The sequence below is a fragment of the Liolophura sinensis genome, chromosome 6, assembly GCF_032854445.1.
Source record: "Liolophura sinensis isolate JHLJ2023 chromosome 6, CUHK_Ljap_v2, whole genome shotgun sequence".
NCBI lineage: Eukaryota > Metazoa > Mollusca > Polyplacophora > Chitonida > Chitonidae > Liolophura > Liolophura sinensis.
The window spans coordinates 64,866,322-64,891,331 of NC_088300.1; the positions used below are offsets into that span (position 1 = coordinate 64,866,322).

The 25,010-nt window shown below is 37.4% G+C and overlaps 2 protein-coding genes across 3 annotated transcripts in view; one reads left to right on the top strand and one right to left on the bottom strand.

Annotated features, from left to right (window-relative positions):
• Positions 1 to 2,079: 2,079 nt before the first annotated feature.
• On the bottom strand, positions 2,080 to 14,002 carry LOC135466650 (serine/threonine-protein kinase Nek2-like). 2 transcript variants are annotated; one of them, XM_064744260.1, is made up of 9 exons: positions 13,990 to 14,002; positions 12,038 to 12,140; positions 11,647 to 11,864; positions 10,929 to 11,166; positions 9,802 to 10,011; positions 9,045 to 9,219; positions 8,709 to 8,763; positions 7,910 to 8,025; positions 2,080 to 2,930 (listed from the first exon to the last, which is right to left on the bottom strand). In XM_064744260.1, the coding sequence occupies exons 2-9, from the start codon at positions 12,131 to 12,133 to the stop codon at positions 2,560 to 2,562; spliced, it is 1,479 nt and encodes a 492-aa protein (XP_064600330.1). In that variant the 5' UTR covers positions 12,134 to 12,140; positions 13,990 to 14,002; the 3' UTR covers positions 2,080 to 2,559. The 2 variants fall into 2 exon arrangements, with proteins under 2 accessions (XP_064600330.1, XP_064600329.1); XM_064744259.1 differs by lacking the exon at positions 13,990 to 14,002 and adding an exon at positions 13,548 to 13,788.
• Positions 14,003 to 14,194: 192 nt separating this feature from the next.
• LOC135466561 (zinc finger FYVE domain-containing protein 26-like) overlaps positions 14,195 to 25,010 on the top strand; it is a 40,524-nt gene continuing 29,708 nt past the window's right edge. The window contains exons 1-9 of the mRNA XM_064744110.1: positions 14,195 to 14,499; positions 15,711 to 15,798; positions 16,888 to 16,977; positions 19,159 to 19,830; positions 20,534 to 20,701; positions 21,357 to 21,445; positions 21,768 to 21,940; positions 22,709 to 24,055; positions 24,548 to 24,759. Of these exons, the coding sequence (XP_064600180.1) occupies positions 14,279 to 14,499; positions 15,711 to 15,798; positions 16,888 to 16,977; positions 19,159 to 19,830; positions 20,534 to 20,701; positions 21,357 to 21,445; positions 21,768 to 21,940; positions 22,709 to 24,055; positions 24,548 to 24,759 (3,060 nt within the window). The 5' untranslated portion in view covers positions 14,195 to 14,278. The remainder of the gene's footprint in view (positions 14,500 to 15,710; positions 15,799 to 16,887; positions 16,978 to 19,158; positions 19,831 to 20,533; positions 20,702 to 21,356; positions 21,446 to 21,767; positions 21,941 to 22,708; positions 24,056 to 24,547; positions 24,760 to 25,010) is intronic.

Genomic DNA, 25,010 nt, shown 5'->3' on the forward strand with positions numbered 1-25,010 from the left:
TGATAGTTCACAGAACCTTCTTCAACCACAAGCCATCTATACTTATCATACATGTTAATTTTACTCTAGCAGTGGTTGACTTGGTTTATCTATTTATTTCTTTGATTTGTGTTCCACACCATACTCAAGAATATTTCACTTATGGTGGGAGGAAACCGAGCAGAACCTGGTGGAAACCCACGCCCATCCCACAGGTTGCAGACAGACCTTCCCACGTACAGTCGGAGAGGAAGCCAGCTTGAGCTGGACTTTCGCTGACTTGAACCTGCAAGACAGTCATAAAGACAAAAAATGGCAAAATCTTTGAGATATATGTAAAAAGGGATGAAATGCATATCTTTGCATTTGTGTACTTTCCTTTTTCAATTCTTGCATCGAAATCCAGCGAAAATGTATTAAAACTACAAGATTTTAAAAAACAAGAAATATACAAGTCATGCAACTGTCCTCGCTAAATATATCAAACAGGTTTCTGTATTGGCCCTAAAACTTTGCCTCAAAAAGTGCCTTATCTGAGGCAAATAAAAATCACAAATTTTACAGTGCTGAATGTTGCACTTTTTTCTGGTAGGATGTCATTCTACCTTCCAACAAACCTCAAAAAGTTCAAATTATAATCTCAGAATTTGGCAAAATGAGGAACTTAATCACGGAAAAAAATATTAGGTGATATACAGCCGTTTATGTGAACCATATTAGAATAGAGAACAATTTATTGTGTTATGTTAAGGATTTCATACTTTTTTGCCCATTTATTGGCTGCATTGCAAATGTAGCCCTCAAATCATAGCCTACCCTAATTCTTCTAAAATTTGGGTTAGATATTAGTGGTGTTGAAAGTAGAACAATACACTCTTTACCAGTCTTTTGGAACAGTAAAGATATGAGTATGTTGTTCATTAGATGGTCTAACCATGTGAGAGAAAAAAGTCAATATTCCTGCTAGAATTACATATGTATTGGCTAAAACGAGCCAACCAGGTGTCCCCAAAATTGGAAGAAATAGGGTTTTCAAAGTGTACATGAAGTGGTTTTTGAGGTTTAGACCAGTATGGTGGCAAAATGAATATGGTAGTGAGTGCAGTCTTGAAAGAAAATGCAAATATCACAGCAAATTTCTGAAGGATAACATAACTGAAATAACAAAATACTTTATGGTCATAACAGTAAAAACAGTAATCATGTCATCTAAACCAAAGTATGGCCTACACTAAGGCTAAAGCATATCAAAACAGTTTTAAAAAATGCAATCATTGGTAATGGTATTTCACCTGCTTTTCCTATTACCAGCAAACAACATCTTTATAGTTGGGCTACACATATCTGCCTATGACTGATACAGCTGACATTAAATCATGCATTATTACTTAATCAATGCAGTTTAAAATGCACATTATTGATTAACAATCATACCACATGAACCTTTACAATGTCTGTGCTTCACGACATCCATTCAGTTATAACAACGTACTGAGCCAGTGTGGTGTGGTGTTTGTACCTCAACACCAATGTACCACTACCATTTCTACAGGGAATTGTAAAATTTACTACTACCAGTATCACACAATTTCATACAGTGTCAGTATGTTAACAGATAGAGACACCTCTTACAATAATTTAACAAAACAAAATTCAAATTTGCACCATGCTACTTAACTATCATAGACACACATGTTGACATTTGGATGAACATTTCAACAAGATATGTGAACATACATCATAATACAATATTAATACATGTATGGGTCACAACCCAACAATACCGATCAAGTCAATGCCACATATAACCATGACATACTGGAACTATTTTACTACCAGTACAATAATATAAGAAAATAAATAAATCTCTCTAACACATGCAAAATACTAGTGATGGTAAAAGTTGCCAAGGTCTGATAACTAATAAATAAATATTATTAATAGTATGCTTATGATTTGTAAATTTTGGCAAGATCAGAAGAATATTTCCTGTACAAGAAAATCTGAAATTCAGTTCTTTAGACTGGTTTAAATTGTACTATAATATATTATATGGATATAATATATAAATATATATATTACAGACCTTCCCACATATGACTGGAGAGGAAGGTAGCGTGAGCTGGGCTTGAACTCATAGTGACTGCATTGATGCGAGGCTCCTGAATCTTGTGCTATGCCACTTAGCTACAGAGACTCTTTCCTCTTTTGCTATCAACTGCACTCTTACACAAAAACAAGTGCAAATTTGTACTGGCTACCATATCTCGAAAAGCTGACGTCATCTTTCATCCAAGTCCTACATTAAATGACTGACCCAAGTTAATCAATGAATTTATATTATTCCATTTGTACAGTGTCAAATCAAGCACTTGAGGAAGGAGCACTAAATTTAAGTTGGGTTTTGAGCTCTGATTCTTTGCCCTAAAGCTCCCTGTTGTTTATATGTTGCATTGTGCGTACCAACAAGAGAATTTTTTTGTTTTACAAACTATACAAGAAGAATGGATATCTTAGAGGATAAAATTTCAAAGAGATATATAACATATGTTGTATCTTTTTTATATATTAAACCATGTCTCATCGAAACCATAATACATTTCGTGAGTATAGATGAGCATCTGCTGAATGTAATTCTAGTGCCCGTAGCTTAGCCGTGTACAACCTGTCTTTGAGCTCTTGTCGCTTGGCCACTTCTCGGGTGTAGATATCAGTATATCCTGTGAAATTCCTAATGTTTGAGTGATTGTCTGCGATCATTAAATCTGGCTTTTTCCTGATCACATCCTTCAGGTACACATCCCTGTTGTATTTAGGTCTTCGGTTGTTGTGATCCTCTGCGAGGTTTTCCTTCCCGTAATTCTGCTCAAAAGTCACATGTTTCTTTGGGGTATCTGGGTCACGCTTCTCTTTCATTAGGCATGGTTGCTTGGAAGGGGATATATCATGATCTATGGACAGAGAAAAAATTTTTTTTATTAGAGCCCCAAAATTTTTATTATTTGAGGGTGACTTTGGCAAAAGTTGTAAACATTTCATCTTGACATTATAAAATAATGACATTATTCATAAATACTACTGATATCATGAAATGAAGATGAACATATATGTAATAGGCTGGTCTATTAAAGTAAATGTGGTTATGTATTATACTTCATTGAGATCTTGGGCCCAGTTGCACAAAGCTCTCTCATCGTTACGAGCTCGCAACTACCATGACAGCGTAATACTTACAGTACTGGTTGCCGTGGTAGTTAAGTGAACGTAACATTAAGATAGCTTCGTGAATCAGGGCCCAGGTCTATTTTTTAAATACACTGTACAAGGACATTGGACAATTAAATTTCAAAATGAGGTAAAATTCAGTGAGACAAAAAAAAAACAACACCTTTAAACTCACAGCATCCAAGAAACTTAAATTAATCTATTTGCTACCGATATGAGATAAATGTGATATTCAACAGTGCAGCAAAACCAGTCAATGTTGATGTGATATTCAACAGTGCAGCAAAACCAGTCAATGTTATTGATGTGATATTCAACAGTGCAGCAAAACCTAACAATGTTATTGATGTGATATAAATGCGATATTAAACAGGGTCGCTACTTTCCTCGTGCAGAGGTGTGTAGCCCTCTGTCTACGAGTAATCAATATTTTTGAATGACCTGTTGGGGAGAGTGTACAGTGCAGTAACACCCTCTCCCCCTCCCCCCTCCCCAACACAGAACAAGACATTAAAAGTTATAATCTCAGATATTGAAAGAACATATACCACCACCAGAGGGATAAAGTAGGTCATGTATTGGGTCTGTGGATAAATCTGTAAGATCAATCAAAAACAAAATCTGTGAGTAAAAAATCTGAAATACCTTACATGAGAAAACACACAGAATTGTGCCTGTTGAAGTGAACTAGGCCAATGATCCACTACATGTTCACATGTACACACTTCTGCTGTACACGGTGCGGAGAACAGGGACGCATACTGACACAAACAACACTGTTCTCTCAAATGCTTTTTCAACGCATTCCTGCAAAACTGCCTTGTCTGACATCATATAACATCCAAAAATTTTGATTTTGAGACTTCATTTATATCAGTTATTTAAGGGTTACTGCCTAAGCTTTTGATGATATACTTGCACAATTATGCTACTGCTTAACCACAAGGGCTTCACTTCGTTTGTTGTCGAGTTTTGAGGGGCTGTAGCTCTTTACCCATATATTACATGATATATAATCTCAATTTCTTGAATGGAAGCGTTATTTTGTAGGAAACAGTTTGGCTTTGTCGGGCATGTACAGTAAAGGTGCATGTAACACAACATTAAATTCACAAATACATGTACATTACACAACCCTTATTTCTGTACCCACAAGCATTCCATCAAAAGCTGCCAGGTCTGAAGCTATTAATTTAAATTGGGCAACACAACAACAGTAACATCATTCTATGTCAAGGTCTACAGGTTGATATTCAAATTCGACACATAGGAATTCTTCTCTATAAAGCTGCATTGTTTTGATCATGTTTTAGTTGCTAGTTTGATACTTTGATCTTGCTCAAGGTCTTCGCAAGAGTGCACTGAGCTACTCTCACCAATCAGTTGCACTAACAGAGCAACAAATACTTTTTGTGCCATTCTACCACCTAAAACAAGAACACATAAAACAAAGCCACACAAGAGTTAAATTGCAAAAGAGAAAAGCAGAAAAAAGAGGAAATTTTAATGACTAGTTTGAAAATTGTCACAAGACAAAATATATGACAGAGTCTTGAACACATTGCACAACTCTGAATAGAAAGCACCAGTGGGTTGAGATGTAGTTACACTAAAGCACACACAAAATAACACAGACAATAATAAATTAACAGAATACTAATACACATAATATCCTAAATAAAGGGCGTGCACTTAAATGTATATCATTATAAATTCAGCTGCATAATACACGTATATATTTTCCAGTCAAATCCCAAAGCATAAAATGACTATTACATACAAGCAAGCTGTGCAAAGCCATTACGGATGCAAAATGCAGGAGTTAAAAACTTGGTAGACACAATTGGGAAAACCTTGTTTCCAATTCCATAGAAGAATTGTGAAGCCCGATGTAGCATGCCACTGTTTATGTCATTAGTATTACATAGCAGCATACACGTAACAAGCTTCTGTATATCATGCAAAGCGAGTGTAGCATCAGAGAAACGTTCTACAAAGTGTGCACAAAACTTGCACAATCATAACTGTCATGTTAAAGTAAAAGGAAGCTAAAATATGAAGTACGGTTCATCATACAGACAACTTCAAACTATGCATAAATATACTTTCATTAACTTTTTATAAATTTTTGTGAGTTAAAGCCATTTAAACATTTGAATTCTAAAGTGGGCTTTCAGAGTTCTGACATCACAGGAAGTTTTTCCAACTTTAATCATGACACTGAATGTTGGAATAACTTTTTTAACCCATGAGTAAGAGTTTTCTGAAATAATGTTCTCAGAATTCCTTCCTTCTGGTGAACATTAGGAAAAAAAGGTGATTTGATGTCAGAGTTCCTAAATACCGTCAGTATGGCTCATAAAGCCCACCACAGAATTCAAAGATTCGATTGCCTTTCAACACTCTTAAAAAAAATCTAAAAAAAAAATGAAAGTATTTTTACACATAGTTTTCAGTTGTCTGTATGATGAACCTGACTTCATATTTTAGCTTTCATTTACTTTAACATATACTGAAGGTCTATGCTTCTATCACAGTTGCGCAAAGTCACACAGATATTGTAAAACAGACCCCTGATACGTAGCATGATCCCTCCCAGTATACTGTTAAACTGTCAGCTCATTCAGGTTCACAGCAATCATAAAACTTTTGTCACACACACTTTGTAGAACAGACCCCTGGTACGTAGCATGATCCCCTCAGTACACCATTACACTGTAAGCTCATTCAGGTTCACAGCAATCATAAAACTTTTGTCACACACACTTTGTAGAACAGACCCCTGGTACGTAGCATGATCCCCTCAGTACACCATTACACTGTAAGCTCATTCAGGTTCACAGCAATCATAAAACTTTTGTCACACACACTTTGTAGAACAGACCCCTGGTACGTAGCATGATCCCCTCAGTACACCGTTACACTGTAAGCTCATTCAGGTTCACAGCAATCATAAAACTTTTGTCACACACACTTTGTAGAACAGACTCCTGGTACGTAGCATGATCCCCTCAGTACACCGTTAAACTGTCAGCTCATTCAGGTTCACAGCAATCATAAAACTTTTGTAATACATTTTTTTAGAACTGACATATACTACAATTAACATGCATATGATTTAACATCATTGCACTGAATACATTATATACTGATGTTGACATATATTATTCAATCAGATTCAACGTCAGTTTTTTTTTTTTTTTTTGGTTTTATGTGTTTTTTTCAGTTTTTATCAAATTTGATGAGATTTAACCACTGACATGTCTTCTGAGTATAGACTGAACTCAGCCTGGCCTCAGCTTCTCACATGTACGATTTTCCTAGATCAGGACTGGCCCTAGGAAAACCAGACATAAAACATACCATTTCACAGGTTGTCAGTCAGATTTGGCCAGGGCTATTTTACTAGTAGGATCCAGTAATTGGTTATTATTCAGAAAGAACTGCACATACTTATAAAGACCCCTTTGGCCAAAGCTTCAAACCGGTATATGAAAAATAAGGGATGGCAGAGAAAGAGCCACATAGATATAAAGATGGCTAAGCAATTGTGGGGATGGTTATACAGGAGAGATGAATCATCAGCTGTAACCAAGAAAGGGCCACACTGGTCAGAACAGTCCTTGTTTACTACAGCCGGCCAGCCAAAAATGTCCATGGATACACGTGTTTAAGTAGGATGAGCAATTAGGTATGGTTCTCGGAGAACAACACTTATCAAAACAGGCTTCAAAGATCATCAGTCAAAGAGTGCCATGGCAGCTTACAGGTGAGCTGAGCAACTAGACATGACCCATGAAGAACCACAAGCAGGGTGAGCGATCAGCTACATGTATGGCCTCGGGAAAATCACACTAGAGATCACCAGTCAAAGATGGCCTTGACAGCTTACAGGTGAGCTGAGCAACTAGACATGACCCATGAAGAACCACAAGCAGGGTGAGTGATCAGCTACATGTATGGCCCTGTGAAAATCACACTAGAGATCACCAGTCAAAGAGTGCCTTGACAGCTTACAGGTGAGCTGAGCAACTAGACATGACCCATGAAGAACCACAAGCAGGGTGAGCGATCAGCTACATGTATGGCCTTGGGAAAATCACACTAGAGATCACCAGTCAAAGAGTGCCATGACAGCTTACACATGACTTATACAGGCCCCACACTGACTAATACAGGCCCCACACTGACTAATACAGGCCCCACACTGACTAATACAGGCCCCACACTGACTAATACAGACCCCCTAATTGATGGCTGACAAAAATGGCTAAGACTACCTGTATGTTTGGATTCTGTGATCAGAGAGACAATCCCCAAAAAGGCTCCACATGATCAAAACGGATCCCTTCTGAGGTGAACTACTAACTATGGCATTGCTTCTCACAGGAGGGAGAGGCGATTAGGCAATGATAGGAAGATTAACTGTTATCCACAATGAACAACCCAGTCTAATAAGCCGGCTACACTGCTCCATGTCAACAGTAAACAGCAAGCAACAGACAATTCACACTGTAATTATACAGCTGTGACCGTAAACCAGTCAGTCCTTGCACAGTGTCAGATTTTCTTGAAGAGCAAGCATTTCTCTATTGGGTTGTATTGCTGGTGGGGTCTAGTATTGTTGGTGTGGAGTGGGCGTGGCTGGTCTCTATAGCGTGGCATCGGACTGGGGGAGAGCGCCTCCCGGCTAGCCTCTGCCTACCTGTAAACGACGGCGAAATCCCAACTCGTGGAGACATTATGTCAGATAGCTTTGGGATGTTTTCCACATTCATTCTTGACTTCTGGTGCTTCACGTCTTTCAGCATAGATTCAGCTCTGGAGAATAATGAATAAATAAATGTGATTGATGGAGTCCTCCATCAGTAATAATCAACATTGTAAACTTAATAACAAAATGACAGTGTAAAAACTTATTTCAATCTTCCTTTGAATGACCTTTTCTTCCTCTGACAACACTGCAGCTAATGGCATACACATAGGCATAACTGCATCAAACTAAAATGGTATAATGTTGTAGGCTTCACTATTTACCAAATAACGTAGCACTAATGGAACTTCTTTGGTACATATTTTCCAGTGTTCATAAGACATGGTTATGGCTTTATCACTGGTAGCAATCCAGGGTTCATACCTATCAAGAAACATATATGTGTAGAAGATTTAAGACAAACTGCAAGGGATTAAAAAGCCAAACTAAGAACAGACAAGAACACAAATTGTGATTGGTACATTGTTCTTCAGTAAAGAATCAGTGTACAACTTTTGAACTTCCTAGAACAAAACATTTTAATTGTAGCTGTGTTTCATTTTGTGACTCAGTCTTAAAACGTTTAATAAATACGGGCCCAGAGTTACTTTCATATCATTACGGCAACCAGATTTCACAGGGGCAGCACTGAAAACCCTTGATATGGTCAGTGTCTGTTTCTCTGGGGGGATTCTTAAAAAAAAAAAAAAAAAAAAAAACTTTCAGTAATGGCCACATAAAAAACACATACCTTGCCATTTTGCTGTCAGCTAATTTTTCTTTCAGGATCAGGTTGTGTTCTCGTTCTGAAAATGATTTTGATGACACCATTTAGATTTGGCTTGTGTTTTAGTAGTGGAACAGAATCTTGTGAAACCATTGTATGCATCCATTAACTCTGTAAATATACATCAATGTTGCAGCTCAGTGAGTACAAGAGTCAAACAGTTACTGTTCCAGCCTTTTTGTTAATTTTATAACATTTTCATTTTTCACATGAACATTAAAGTCCTAAAATAACCCGCTCTCAGTGAAAAAGAGACCAAGGACTGTCATCAGTGTGAACCTATCTACTGGTATTACTAACCCTCCAATTCTTTCTCTTTCAAATCCATCCGTTTTTGACGTGCCTGTACAGCCTTAAGTGCCTCTTCTAGCCGGGTTGACAGCGATGATGTAGAGTAACTCGACTCCATTTTGGCTTGCCTTGAAACCACATACGGATCACTTAGTAGTTCTTTCATATTAGGTCTTCTGAGAACCTAACAAATAAATTCAGATAAGATATGATTCCATTTGCAGGGATACATATTTACAACTGTTACCTCTATTTTTTCTGTATAGTGCTTTAAACACCAATCAATAAGTAAAAAATATATCAAATCAAATGTCAAGCCATTCACAATATATGAAGTTTAAAGTAAACAAATTGCTGGGAAACTGATCAATCCATTGAATAAGGTGAAATAACAATTAAATTAAGTCTACATGTATAAGCATTTAATGGGCCATTTGCAACATACGAAGTAAACTTTTATTTATTTGATTGGTGTCTTACACCGTACTCAAGAATATTTCACTTATACTACAAGGCCAGCATTATGGTGTGCGGAAACCAGGCAGAACCAGTGGGAAATCCACAACCATCCAAAGGTTGCTAACCTTCCCACATGCAGGGCCAGAGAGAAACCCGGAATGAACTGGACTTGAACTCACATCCACCCCATTGGTGAAAGGAAACTGGGTCATTGTGCCGTGCTGGCATGCTAACCACTTCGGCCACCTCGGCCTACTGAAGTAACTTTTAACACATGAAAGAAAAATACTAGCTGCAGGACACGTACCTCAACCTCAATCATACGACTGATCACTTGGTTCAGCTCTGCTGAATAACGAAGAGGTATCCTGAAGAACTCTCCTGATCTTATCTTCTTATTTAACTCCATCTGATTGGGTGCTGTGAACGGGGGGTGAAGGGCACACAACTCATACAGCATACATCCCAGTGACCAAACGTCGCTTTTCTCATTGTAAGACTGGTTATTCACCAGCTCCTGGGAACAAAAGCATGGCCAGGATTACTTAAAAGCAACAAATAACATAACCTTAGTTAATTCAAAAGAGGGATGAAAACAGACGTAAACTCTGTTTATCAACTATAAATCTGTATACATATAACGCTATGTTAGTGAAACCTCAAACATGATGTTGCACCTTCTGATGTTCTCAGCGTACAACGAACTGTGATATCACTGTTATGCAACATTACAAAAATAAGAAAAATTATGCTTTTTAAAACTTTATGTGGGATATATTATAGATGAATGCATACATTTTGTTTATTAAACTAAAATGGAAACTGCTGAATAACAGTATGTATTTGTATTCAGTCTGAAAACATAAAATAAAAAAAAAGGTAATAACGATAATTAGGGTTGATATTGCATTTTGAATTATCAACACATAGTTCTTTATAAGTGTTGCAACATTATTCTAAATATCAGTCATATCAGAACAGTGTCTTCTTGTCAGTCAGTTTCAAAGCAGACTATCTCACTATCAAGCAGGTGCTATCTCACTGGAAGACCAGGCATGATATCCCCTAATGTCACAATGGACTGATTGTCGGCCAATCAAACAACCAGTATGAGGCCAATCTTGCTAATGCACAATCAACAAAGGAGTTTCAAGGTGAATGATTTCAAATTCTAAAGATAAATGTACATGAAAAACCTGAAGCAGGATAGAATCCGAGGTTTTGCAGGGAAGGTATTCAATTAAAAAAAATTCCAAACAAATTGTAATTATTAGAGTGAAATTATCCAGAAATATGAACTGCAGACATAAGGATTTGTTTATGCTGTTTTTATGTAAAAATATTGAGAGCAATTAAACGAACCCGTTACCTGATGTATCCTTGCGACTGAACATTTTCCATGTGTATCTATTTGCACACTATTGTAATACTTACAGGAGACATATAGTAAGGTGTTCCCACAAAGGTCTTGGCAAAGCTAGTTTCATGATGTAAGACTCTTGCAAGGCCAAAATCTCCCAGTTTGACATTGTTGTTGGAATCAAGAAATATATTAGCAGGTTTCAGGTCTCTGTGTAGCACTGCTCGTCCATCTTTGCGGCGATGACATTCATGAAGTGCTTGTGTTGTCTGTATTAAGATTTTCCACACAAAAGCTTCATCTACATGTGTCCTGATATACACAAAAAATACCTGCATAAGCATACATAAGTCGTCTACAAGAAAAAACTTATAACAGACATAAACAGCTTAACGCCACTAAATTATAAATATAATTCTAATAAGAGCACTAATTTATCATAATTTAGCAAACTTTGATTACCCTGAATAAAGTCACAGTTGAGTTTGTACTACATAGAGAGGTCAAAACTTTAAATGGAGCTACAATGATTGGCTGGGAAATAGTTACTAATATGACTTATATGATCAGATTTCCCCCAAGTTTCTTTCCATATTGTCAACAACAATATTGATTATTTTGAATCTTAACTGAAAAGGTTAGCAGAAGACAGTACATGTATTTGAAAAGTCATGTTTTTTTAGGAAAGAGAGAAGCTTGTGTACCTATTTAATAAATAACACAATATTTATAATCAAAAAGAGGGGCATGCCGCCAGTCCCTGGGGGGAGAATTAGTCAATATCCTTTTTACCCATCTCTGCGACATCGACTTATAATGGTGGCCAGATCTCCACCCTCACAGTATTCCATAACAATGTAAATGGTCGTCTTGCTTCTGTCGATAATCCTGTCATAGTATCGCACAATGTTGGGGTGTTTCAGTTCGCGTAGCAGATTGACTTCAGACACCAACATCTGCTTTTCTGTGTCAGACATAGAACCATAATCCATCTCCTTCCAGACAAACACCTTGTGGCAGAAAAGTACATCATATTTATATAAAGAGTTAACACAATGTCTAAACCAATCAACATGTTACAATTATCTGAAATTATTCACTAATGCAGGTTTAAAAACATATTTGCTAGAGTATCAGCTATCGTTAGCAATATTATAACATCATTTAATAATCACAGCCTTACTTTTCCATCTTTCTTTCGGCGGATCTTCTTACATGTGCCATAAGAACCAGTTCCTACTGTGTTCAAAACTTCATAATCCTCTAAGATAGTCTGCATCCTGGGCCTGGAGATAAAACCAAATGTTACATACCCCTCTACCTTTTCAACCACCTCTGCCACCAATATTTTAAAACATTCTGAGAGAACTGGGGGATGTAGAGAAAAACTTTGCAGTTTTATGAAGCTTGGGTCCTTAATGACACAAACAAATAATTTTATTATCATTGTCATAATAGCCGTATGCATAAATTCCACTGAAAAAAATGTCTGTTGCTGAAAAGGTTGAACAGTATATCTGATAAGATGCATGATTTCTGTGCAAGATTTACAAACATGGATGTTCATGGAAAAATTTACACTGACATACACAGTCAAGAATAATGGGCATTCCATTTGATGGGAGCCTTGTAAATGAGCTGCACAAAAGGGACCATTTTTTTCTTTTTGACCTTGCACTGCTTGTGTACTAACTACATGTAGGTGCTTTATTAGCACACACACACACACACAGACACACTGATAACTATGACATAATAAAGAAAAGAAGTTCATAGCTAAGGACCACTTTCTAACAGGTGGGAAGAAGTTCATGAGTCCCTTCATCACATTCAGGATTCTTGTAAAAGTTGGTTTAATATCAACAGAAATGAGCCTGAGTGTTGGTAATTCCTGAAATCAGTATTTCTAATCCTGGCCATAGAAGACATGTCATGTGCACACACTGATATACTTACATTCCATAAATGAAGGTATTATTATTATTTATACAAGTATAATCCACTGTACATAAAATCCTAAAAGAAAAATGACAAAATATTTAATATTTTTGTTATCTTTTCTTGTACTGCTTTGGTACCTGTTACCATATTTTGAGGGTGGTATTCATTAGACCCACACAATTTAGCTGGTTGGGGTAACAGGTTGCAGGAAGGCATGTCACTTTAAACTGGATCTCTACTTGATCAATGTTCTCAGAAGCCACAAACTGATTATAGAAAATAAATCAGCGCTCTTTGGGTCTTGCTTTTTGTTCTTGCAATGCATCAGATGAATTTTTATTTGGAATGTGTTGGTAGTCAAACAAACACAAATGAAAAGTTGCAAATGTCATCCAAACAAATGCAGTGTAAAGTCACAAGTCTCCTGCTATGTGTTACCCCCATTTCCAATATCCCATGGGTCTTGTGAGACTCTTGAGGAAATCGAATACCACTAGTCTTCTTGTCACCCAGGTTTCATAAACAATGGGTCAGAATGAAAGCTGGGGAATCTACAAATTTCCTGTCGAAAGAAGAGTCAGGTCCGGCTACGCCCAAAATAAATTTATCACGGAAACTATATGTGCTGCCATGGCACTAAAACCATTTCTAACTATAACTTTCTTAAATTCTTTAAGTTTACTGCACGCGATTACTGATAAAAAGTGATAGGAATTCAGTCCGGCAATATAAAATGAATTGTTTCAACTTACGTCCTAACGCTAGCTGAATCTGCACAGCTTGATAACTGATCGTCATTGGAGTCTTTGGCCTTTTTTGAAAATCCAGGACCAGTATCCAACTCAGGGATACCATTCCAGCAATCACTCACACCCTTACTCATTGTTATATGCTTAATTAAGTTCCAAAGCCAGTAATGTATATGTAAACGATTGTTTACAGTGACATCTCACGCTGTGCTTTGCAATCAGAGCGTCAAGAGACCAACACCATTTTCTTGTTTGGTTACACAGTAAGGTATTGTTGTTGTTGTTCGCATCTGCAAGTCCAAACAAGACTTTTTTTCTGAAATATTATTGGTCATTTTAAAAATAGATAATCCATCTCGGACAAAATATTCCGGTTGGCTAATATAAATCGGCAGCATTAATCACAAAGACTGGAAATTGGATAATTTAATGTTGAATTGCTTACCCTGTATCTTCTATATTTGATGACGAAACGAACGTTGTTTACGGACGTATCTGTTTGTTCGAACATCGCGGTTTATAATTTTCTAAGTATTGATTGGTTAGGATGCTCCCGCCACATCAATTTCTATTGGTTGACTTGCGGAGGTCAAGGGTTAAACTACAGCTCATGTGACAGACAAAATGGTGACCTTCTGTTTAGAAAGTTAGGAAATGTACGTGTAAATCGCTATGTATGGTATTTTAAACATTTTCTGAGTTAACATGCATGCCGATAACAACGGGCTGCAACTATGGAATGTAATCCAGAAGACGAGACACCATCAAAGTATCCGTTGGGAAGAGAAAAGAAGGAATCTGCGAAACTTCTCTTTCAATATTTTTGCGACAACTTGTCCAGTGGCCGGTGGGAGGTAGCGGCGTCTTGCGTCGAGCAACTTTCACTATCAGCTGAGTACCGAAAGAAGACCAAAGACGTCCTGAAAGATGTAATTGAGGATCCTTATGGCAAAAGGTCTTTCCTGCTTTTTGAACATTCTACTCAATTTCATAATTATAACGAAGAATCGGGCTGTTTATCGACAACTCCATTCAGAGCAGATTCTAGAGGCAAAAATTGACCCTTTATCTGTCATCAAGTAATCATTTAATTAAGTCATTTATTTAAATCAAGTCTTGAAAATACCAGTTCATGCAGTTGAACACAACAGAAATAAATTTGCTGGTATCGTTTTGAATGATGTAGTGTGTATGTACAATAATCATGATGTTTCTCTGATGGATGACACATCGCAGTCCCATCCATTTGACGTCACTAAGAAAAGTATCAAAACAAAGACAAAACTTCGGCATCTGATTAATATTTTCAGATAGTTTAAGTAATTTCCAGTAATCACAGTTGTTTAATTTGGGTGTGAAAGTCCACTTTTCTTCCATGTAGAAGCCCTACATTATGCATGGTCTTCCAGTCTTGATTTATGTAAATACCACATGATCATTTCAAATAGGTGAACCTCTGACCCTATATTTGACAATAGCCCAGCTGAATGCTTATCAAAACTATTAGCTGTGTCAAAGTCTGATAATCTCTGATTATTAAACAAATCTATCTTTATGGCCAGAAAGAATGTACACTAATGATCTGACAAGAAACCACAAAGCCTAAATAAGTCATCAGGTGTTGTGTTCGCCCATTGGTGCTTTGAGACTAGCATATTTAGAGCACAGTGGTAGAGTTACCTGTTCTTAAGTGAAGCGATGTATGATATACATGATGATGTGTGTTTGACATAAGCGTAACTACCCACCGTATAGGGCCCTATAGCTGTATAATGTGTTGCCTATCCTGTTCAAATTGCTTCTTTTTAAAGATTCAAAAATTTTTAAAAAGAAGTGAGAAAAAATGTCTCAACAGACTTACCCTAAATATATTGCAAGGAGGGCCTTAGTTGTCAGCTACCAGGTTTTAGGACAGTGGATTTCTCTGAGCTTTTCCTGATTTGTTCAATTATTAAACCAGACCAATTTGGTATAATTTAAGTATTTTTTTTAGTAAGATGTTAAACCCCAGTCAAATAAAATTATCAATTGTGAATAAATTCTCTTTTGTTCATACACATGTTTGAATCTGGCCTCTCTTTGTGTAAGCTATGGCTGTATGTTCAAGCAAGAATTTCAAGGAAAAGGGACTATCCATTTAATACTGACCTCATCATTGCTTTTCAGTGAAGGGGGAGATAACCTATTGTCACCCCATCATCTGTCCTGGCTCTGTTTGACTGAATATAAAAATCTGTTGACAGCCAGTGGAGAGGTTAGTACATGCATGTAAACAGAATTATGGGAAAACAGTATGCACATGTATGTTTGTAGTACCAGTATATGATCTAGTCTAGTAATTTTGCTTCAGTATATTATGATAAAGCAAACTTAATCAAATGAGTCATTGAGTTCCATTTCATGTACACAAAGTTTATTTCTGGCTTCAGGTTTCACAAATGAAATCTAGTAAATTTACTAAAAAGTGAAATTATTTTCTATTGAGTCAGGTTCACATGATTTACATGTACATTCATTTGTTTTATAATAAGTACAAGCTCTCTATAAAATGAAATTTTAAGCAATCCACTGTACCAAATGGCTGAATTTCGTACTTTGCCAGTTGCTTTAAATCTAAAGGTTGGAACCCAAACTATCACAGATATTGGTTAAGCAGGGTAAACATGCTTGCATTTTGTCTTTTAATTGCAGGAACAGACAAGGTGTTGATTCAGTTAATCCTTGCTGCAAACAAAATTTCTGAGATTCCTCTTACCCTAATTCTTCTAATTTTTGAGACACCTGGTCTGCTCTTTTTATCCAAAATATGTGTAACTGTAGCAGGAATACTTAGTTTCTCTTTTTCACATGGTTAGTACATTTAATGTCCAACATATTCATATCTTTACTTTCCCCCCAAAAAAAAAAAAACGAGAGAGAAATGTAGTTCATGTTTTCAGCACTACTTATATGTATCCGAAAAATTAGAACAAATAGGGTAGTCTAGATTCCTCTGTAGGTGTTCTCAGAGTCTAAATACTGTAATTCTTAGGCATTACTTAGACATATTCTGAAGGCATTATTCAGTGTTACTTGCCTTCCTCCAATTTTGCATACACATTGAACATAGCGTACTGGTGAAAATCTTGTGCATGATTTGCGGAAAGTTTGTCACTGACTTACCTGAGGCTGGTGGTTTACTCTTGGCACTTCATTTCTCCCACCATGCAGCTTGTCATAAAAGTATTAAACGTCAATAAATCACTATGTATAAATCAAACACTATTCTTTACAATATTATCTAACTGCATGTAGCTGCAAATTTGTCTTTGTTATTTTTGTGTCTTTCTTTTTCTCACTGCAGGCTGATGATCTACAGTCTTTAACTAAAGATGTGGAATTCAGGCTGCTGTTGACAGAGTTTACACAGAATCCCTCATCTACTATCATTAAGGTACCATCACCATAGTTACTCCATTATCTCATGATCTGTCAATTGTTTGCTTAGCTCAATGAGGAAAACACAATATTAAAAGAAAAGGCATCACTGGACCAAATGTTTATATAATAAAGTATCCCATATAAAGGTTAAAATGTTTGCCTTTTTGACATCTTCATTTAATCAAGCTAGCAATGTCTGAATGAATAAATGAATGAATGATTATGGCTTAACGCCACTTTGCAGTATTGCAGCTATATTGTGGCGAGAACAAGGTGAAAAGACAAGGCGGCTGAAGTTTTCGAAGCAATGTCTCACATCATCTACCTTGATTTACTGAGCCATATTAACTTTTCAAAGCCCGGAATTTTCCTTCATAAATATGCATAATCCAGGATCCAGTAAGATAAGTTATTGATACTGTAGTGAGAAGTATGTGGTATGTGAAATAAATTCATTTCACACTAGATGTAGAAGTGCTAGCAGAAAGAATAACCCTCTGCGCATTGACATGTTAACAGTTATTGGGAGGACAGTCATTTTGTGGCAGAATAGGCTTGATGACTAAGATTTGTTGTGAAACAACAATAACTAGGCTTCATCGATTGGCGTTTCAGCCTCTTTATTTCATTATCACCCAGCATTACCTGGTAACACAGTGACTTTCCTCTTCCTGTTTGTTATTGCTGATGTATAACGTTAAGTCAAGGAATAAATCGGATCCCAACGCACATACATTTGCTTCAAAAAAATGGAAATACAGATTTTTACTGGATTATCCTTGATTGGCTGAAATTGCCTTGGCGGAAGTACGAGGGTTGCAATGCCATTGGTTGTTGAAAGGGTAGGTTTCTTAACACTTTAATATGAAGCTTATAGCGTAGAATCAACGTTTACTGACAAGAAGATGGCCTTTATAGCCCATCTTATGAAATAAGGAGAGTTATTGTGAAAGAGGGATCAGATACTGTTGGTGGAGGTGTGGGTGTCCAGTTTGGTTAAAGTTTTTGCCCAATCATACGGTTGTAGTGACCACCCATAGTACCCAGATAGCCAACCATCGGTAGCAATTTGCATATCAAAGCTCCAGGAAGCCTTTTACCTCATAGCTCAACATTTTACTCAGCTATATAACTCAGCTTTACACAGGGTTGCAATTGCCTTCTATAGTACATGGATTGCCAAATGCAGTTCAAAGTTTGCATATCAAAGACCTTTGTGGTAAAGTTTTGCACTACTTCACACACAGTTTTTTACTACCAGAATCATGTTCAACTCCATAACATATGAAGTCACAGCTCTGCAATCCTTACGCATGTCATAAACAGTCATAGTTGTCACACATATAGTATAATAATTTTGGTCTTTCACATTGATTTAATGACAAGATCTTAGCACTGTATAATTAGAGGATAATATCTGTGTATGACAGTGTCATCATTCTACTTTTTATTTGGGTTTTGAGGTCAATATTTGAATGTATCACATAGCTTGAACATTATGCAGTTTTACAAATTGCTCAATCAGGCAAACTACCTTTATTCTGAATGCCTCGTTCTTTTATGCGATGTAACATAACAGAGATATCAAAGTGAGCTCAAACATGCACTGTGATAAAATCAAAAGCGCCACTATGTTATCAGCTTTATTTCTGTAACCCAAGAAGACACCTGTTCTGCTAATGTCCCCCGAAACGTATTTTGCCTGCTTTGTCTGCTTCAACATACATGTAGTGTTCCCTGTTTGTCTAACTTGGCGTATCCCATGCTTTCTTAAGAATTCCTCATTAAAAATTAACTTACAGCTTTAACCAAGCACACCAGAACGAAATAGTTGTGGCCATGTATGCCTTTTCTTTGCCTCTTGATGGCTTATCACCTACCACTATATCGATCAGGAAGCGTATTGAGGACTTGGCAAGGAAAAGTATTTCCATCAATTTGGAATTTGTAACTTGTCTTTAGTCCAATGTTGCGTTTTGATGATTTCATACCATATACAAAACTCTCTTGATACTGATATTTAAACTGATGGTTTCCTCTAAAAATAAGTAATTTTCCAAAATATTGTAGTGTTAAACACCAACAAAATTAGTAAATTCAAGTATCATTCAAGTATAAAATAACATATAGTTTTAATTATGAATTTGTACTTTTGTCACATTATCTGTATTGAGTTGCTGTTATCTCTTTTCAGGAAATATACCAGTATCACAGACACATTTCTGGTTTAAAATCCACCTCATCTAGTCCTTCACTAAGGGATAGCCATAAATACCTGTCACCATCAGCTCTTACATTTCTCAAATCTAGCCTAGAGACAGAACCTGCCATTGGTCATGCTGTCATCACTGCTATCAAGGTCAAAGGCCAGGCAAACTACAGAGTTCAGAATGAGGCCTTGGAGAAACTGTACATCGACAATGTGCTTTACTGCCTGGAGAGGCTGTCTGAACTACAAAGTGAAAGTGAAAATGAAAGGGATAACGTAAAAGAAAAACTGTACACCATACTATCACTGTATGATCCCGAACCCAGTCTTAATCAGAAACATTTAACATCGTTGTTGGGCATGTTGATAAAATCATGTGATGAGAATGGAGAAAGTCTGGACAGATATCGTCTATACTCCTGCCTGCTCAGCAGGAAGGATAATTACCTGATTAATCAGTTCTTAATAATGGACAACGAGCTGCAAAAAGAAAAAATGAATACAAAAAGTGACAACACTCTCCAGCCACTGGAGGATTGTCAGCAAATGCAGGCTGACCTGTTATCTATGTGCATGTATGCGAACAGAGACAAAGCATGGAGACAGTTCCTCATCACCGTACTGCAGCAGCGCCATCACTTTCTTGACCAGATTGTGGTAAGTGAAAGAGAATTTATACATTAGCCTGTCATTTTTCACAAATCAGCGTGATCCCAACAGTATTTGAGTGAGGAAGTCATGTGTAACTCATCATCAGTTTAATCATTATAGTTTTGCTTGAACAGAGTGGGGTGAAAGACTTTAATTATGGCTGACCTAAGCTTCTTGCACTGGTCTGATATTTCTTCTCTCGAGATACTGTGCAATTCTTCATGCTTCTTTTCTTGCCCCAAAAAACAACGCATAAGTTGTACACGTAGACAGCTGGAAAAAGTTGTGTTTGATTGACAGCAAGTAGGGAGGTTGTGTGATCTCCAGAGTGTGAAAGAGTGTTGTTTGTTATCGTTAAAATACAGTACAACTTGACAAAACCAGAATAGTGGAGAAAATTGTTCAGCTGGCCCAAACAGCATTGCGTAATCACCATAGCAACTTGTCTTCCTAATATAAATGTTATTGGTGTTTTTGCCAAGAAATTCTACTTTTGGTTAATGTCCACATATCTTGAATGACCATTATAGCAAAAATGTACACCCAGATACATGTACATATATTTTCTTTGTGCTGTTCCTGTTTTGTTACAGCTGTACAAAAGCATATGTCCTGAGATACATAAAGGGTATGTCTGCATTTTTAATACCCATGTGGGATGTGAAATAAGCTATCTGTGACATAAATATGCATGCGTACATTGTTTTAGCGTACAGCCCTGGGATTTATACAGACTGAGCAGTTTGATGAACTAGAACAGCTGTTTACCCCTGAGGAGTTATGGCCCCTGAAACCACTTATTGTCCTGATTGGCTGGAATCACTGCTACACCTCAACCAATGCAAGACGGCTTCTGTCTGTTCTGCGGACTGATCAGGTATTTTGCTCGACATAATGAAGATATCACAATTATAACTTTATGTCATACTCCTGCTCAGCCAGCTGCAATTTCAGTATGTGAAAAACCAACGCAACCTCATTACAAATGAAATGTTACATTTTTTTTATATCTGTACACAGCTCAAGTCATGGATAGAATTGTTATTACTGGGCTCTCATTTTCAACATGAAGTCTCTGACAAGATGCTAAATGTTCACAGTTGTTATTTATTCCAAACAGTAGCAGATACATGTAAATAATCATGTTTTAATTAATTGATGACAGAAAGGGCTGATGCAGCACTGTTCAGTCTTTTGATTGAAACCAGTTTATTTTATTTATTTATTTGATCGGGGTTTTATACTGTACGAGAGAATATTTCACCTACATGTATATAACAATAGCCAGCATTATGGTTGGAGGAAACCGGGCAGAAGCCCACAACCATCTGCAGGTTGCTGACAGGCCTTCCCATGTTCGACTGGAGAGCCTTGATTCTAACCACAGGGGGCCCCAAGGTCACATTGTACTATGTAGACTTGATATTGTTTCTAGTTTTCCGCACCAATCTCTACTTTTGTAATAGATATTTTGTAGTATGTATACCTTGATTTCAATGATTTGTATTTGATAGTATGATCTTATGCTTCAGATTGTGAGTAAGTCTGGTGCTTTGGACAGATGTTGTAACAAACTGGCCTATCAGCTGGACCTCATTGAATGGTGTCTGGAGAAAACAAGGTACAGTATGTCACTGAGCTTACAATATGAGGAAGAGGTATTACCTGGGTCATGGGTGCTCCTACAGCTTGAACATCTCTTCCTTGTTCAACATGGAAACTAGTACCTTCATAAGGCAATTATCTAATGTGGTTTTATAAGATTTTGAAACGGTCTTCCTGAAAAATAGTTTGTCAGATACCTGATAAGATTGGCTGATTTACTAAAGGCGTTCCAGTTTCCACCCCTTATAATTCTGATCACTGTTATACAAATGAAAAATTCCTGAATAAACATCAGTCAATAAATAAATACTAAGAAATACATTCTACATTTTCTCCAGACTCCGAGAACAAAAGAAGACCTCCAGCTGTGGACAAAAGGCTACTGATTTGTTCCGCACACTGGAGAGCCACTCGGTTCTATATGTCCTTCATCATGCCGCTAAGCTCTCCTCATTGGATGAGACAGAGGTGCTGGGGTTGCTGGAGAGAACACCCAACCACACAGAAACCAGTAAGTATGTTGTCTCTTTAACCCAACCACATGTAAACCACACAGAAACCAATAAGTGTGTTTTCACATTTGGCCAAACACATGCATACCACAGAAAAACCAATAAGTGTGTTTTCACATTCACCAAACCACATGTAAACCACACAGAAACCGATAAGTGTGTTTTCACATTCACCAAACCACATGTAAACCACACAGAAACCAGGACCTGTGTTGTCACATTTACCCAACCACACAGACACCAGGACGTGTGTTTTCACATTTACCCAATCAGACAAAAACCAGTAAGGGTGGCATAAGATCTACCCAAAATAGACCAGTATGTCTCTTATCAAACCCACTCAGCCACATAGAAAATCATCAGATTAATACAATCATATACATATCAGTAAGCCTGTTGTCAGCTACATAGAAAGTCTGTTGTCAGAGCCAACCACACTGTCTTACAGAAACTAATAGGTCTGTTATCATAATCATCCAATCAGAAAGAAGATCTTCAGACTCACCCAGCCACAGAGAAACTTGTAAATCTCTCAACGGATCAACAAAATCAAAGTGAACATTAAGTCTGTCTTCTTATGTAACTGTAAGGTGATCCACTGAATAACCAAAGAAAAGAGATACAAAGAAAATAAGTTGTAATGCAAAAAATGTGAAGGGATTCTTAGTAATTAAGTTGGTAATTTTCATACCTACAGCAAAGTATGCCATGTATCTTAAACAATAACTATCTTAAGTGTTCTTGTTTCATTTTTTTCTTTACTGCAGTGAATGATAACCTCAGCACGAGAACAGTGAGGTTTGCTGATGAGAATGTGGAAAATGGGGACCAGGAGGGAATTCAGCCAATCAGCTTAGAGCAAGAGAGGGACATCTCCATATACAGAAGTTACTGTGCCTTAAAGAATGTCATGCATGCTATAAAGACTTGCTTAGATTATGCTCATGTTGATCTCATGAACCCAACTCAGAAGAAAGTAAGACGGAAACTCTCATCAACCAGTATGAGTAGTACTGTGAGGGAGTCTGTTCAGAGTGACCTTGGTGATCAGGCATCGACCTCTGCTACAGACCTTGACCTTCAAGATGGTGCTCAATTCCAGGAGTTTTACAACAGGGATATTTGGTCAAAATTGGAAGCTGTTAAGGAGCATTTATCAGAAGTCTTTCCCTTGACATTTCGTCTTGAAATTTTAGAGAATATATTTTCGTTATTATTTATCACTCATAAGGACATTCAAGAATCGCTGCAGTCGGACTCAGAAAGTGGAGACGCTGGAGTTGAGGATGTTAAGTCATCACCTGGTGTTGATCATCAAAACTTTAGTAATATTATCTCTGATGATGACTCATCAAAGACAAAATCAGAAAGCTCACAGAAAGTTGGCACTGTTGTCTCAGCAGCCATGACAGCTAGCGCGGAATCACATCCATCTACTTTAGACTTTGACGAACCATTTGAAAGTATTTATGCAAAAGAGATGAAGGGCAAAAAGGCTGGAGAGCAAACAAAAACCCCATTAGTGCCCAACGGAAAGCCGAAGTTAAAACCATTAAAACTGAGGGATGACCTTCAGTTTGTCAGACCGAGGTCGCCTGCAGTAGATAGTAGTCAGCCGATTTCTGCTACAAGTACGCTAAGCACTGGCAGCGTACAAAGTTTGTTCAGACTGGGTTTCATGACAAATGAGTATGTTGTGAGGGATTTACTGCATATTCTACGCGACTGCCTTTTTGAGCTGAACACAGTGAAATTTCGACTTGCCGGCAAAGATCGAGACACGAGCACAGCAGACAAGAAATCTCTTCCGCTGAAAATTAACGCAGAAACAGAACGGCGTTTAACAAAGGTTGTGCCGTGTGCTGTGAGCCCTGACAAACTACAGAAGCGGACATCACGACTGACTCAGTTTGTAAGTGAGGCGCAGTGGCGGTATCAGCTCGTGGCTCACCCTGACATTCCCAAACAGCCGGGTCATGTGCTTACAGAAACTGTGCTGCCCGAGACTAACAGTTCTGACGAGGACTATGAAGACAGGTGTCAAGAGACAGAAAAACGGCGGGTTAAACGTATCTTCAAAAGTGGACACAATTGTTCAGATGAAACCGGTGGTGGTAAGGATGTACTTGTAGTAAGGTTGTGTCTAGCTGCGACAATCTTTAGGGACACAGGTTTATCACTGATCTTTGAATTATTAGATACGCATGAGGTTCTTCCAGCCTTGCACAGGGAATTTTGGTCTTGATGCATTCTTGTTGGAGTTAAGCAAGTCACTGTATTTGTATGGAGATCGAGGTGGTGTAACATGAAGTTAGCTAGGGATATGTGGATCAGTTCCTTTCTAAACTCTGGGGCTTTACCCCAGACACTCCAATTTTCACAACAAATGAAACAGCTCATTTTGCAAGTGAAACGTTTTAAGTATAGCTCGAAACACCTGTCAGTCAGCCTTGGTTTTTAATATGGTTTGTGCAGTTATCTAATTTTCCAGGCTAAAAATTTATATATAATTTGCATTGACTTATTGAATTACAGCGTTATCTAATAGTATTGCAAAGCTACATGAGCTAAGGTCATGATCTGAAAACATTTGAATGTATTGACAGGGGAGACAACTGGCAGTCAGTACACTGATGGTGGATATGACAGCTCACGGCAGAGACGAGCACGATCTTCCAGCCGACGTAAGTCTGTGGGAACATCGAAAGTTGCAAAGCTCACAACAGGCATCATACCATCGATGTTGTCTTCTCCAAGATCCCTTCTGAATCTCTGTTTGAAGCGGAATCAACCAGGCCAGGCTGGCCAAGTTGTCAAGGTACTTCATAATCTCCTTCTTCTGAGCTATGTGCTTTAAAGTCTTACGGCAGATACCTTTATTAGTTTTCTCCAATTCAGTTGGGTATTAAGTGTTGAGTTATAGCTTTATATCTTCAATTGATTAAAAGGCATATTTTGGAAAATATTTGAAGGAAGGATTTTTCTAAGAGTATATATATATGATCATTGTAGTGAGAAAGTATTGTAATTAAGAAATTTTATTTTGATAGTAATAATTTTATAATAATT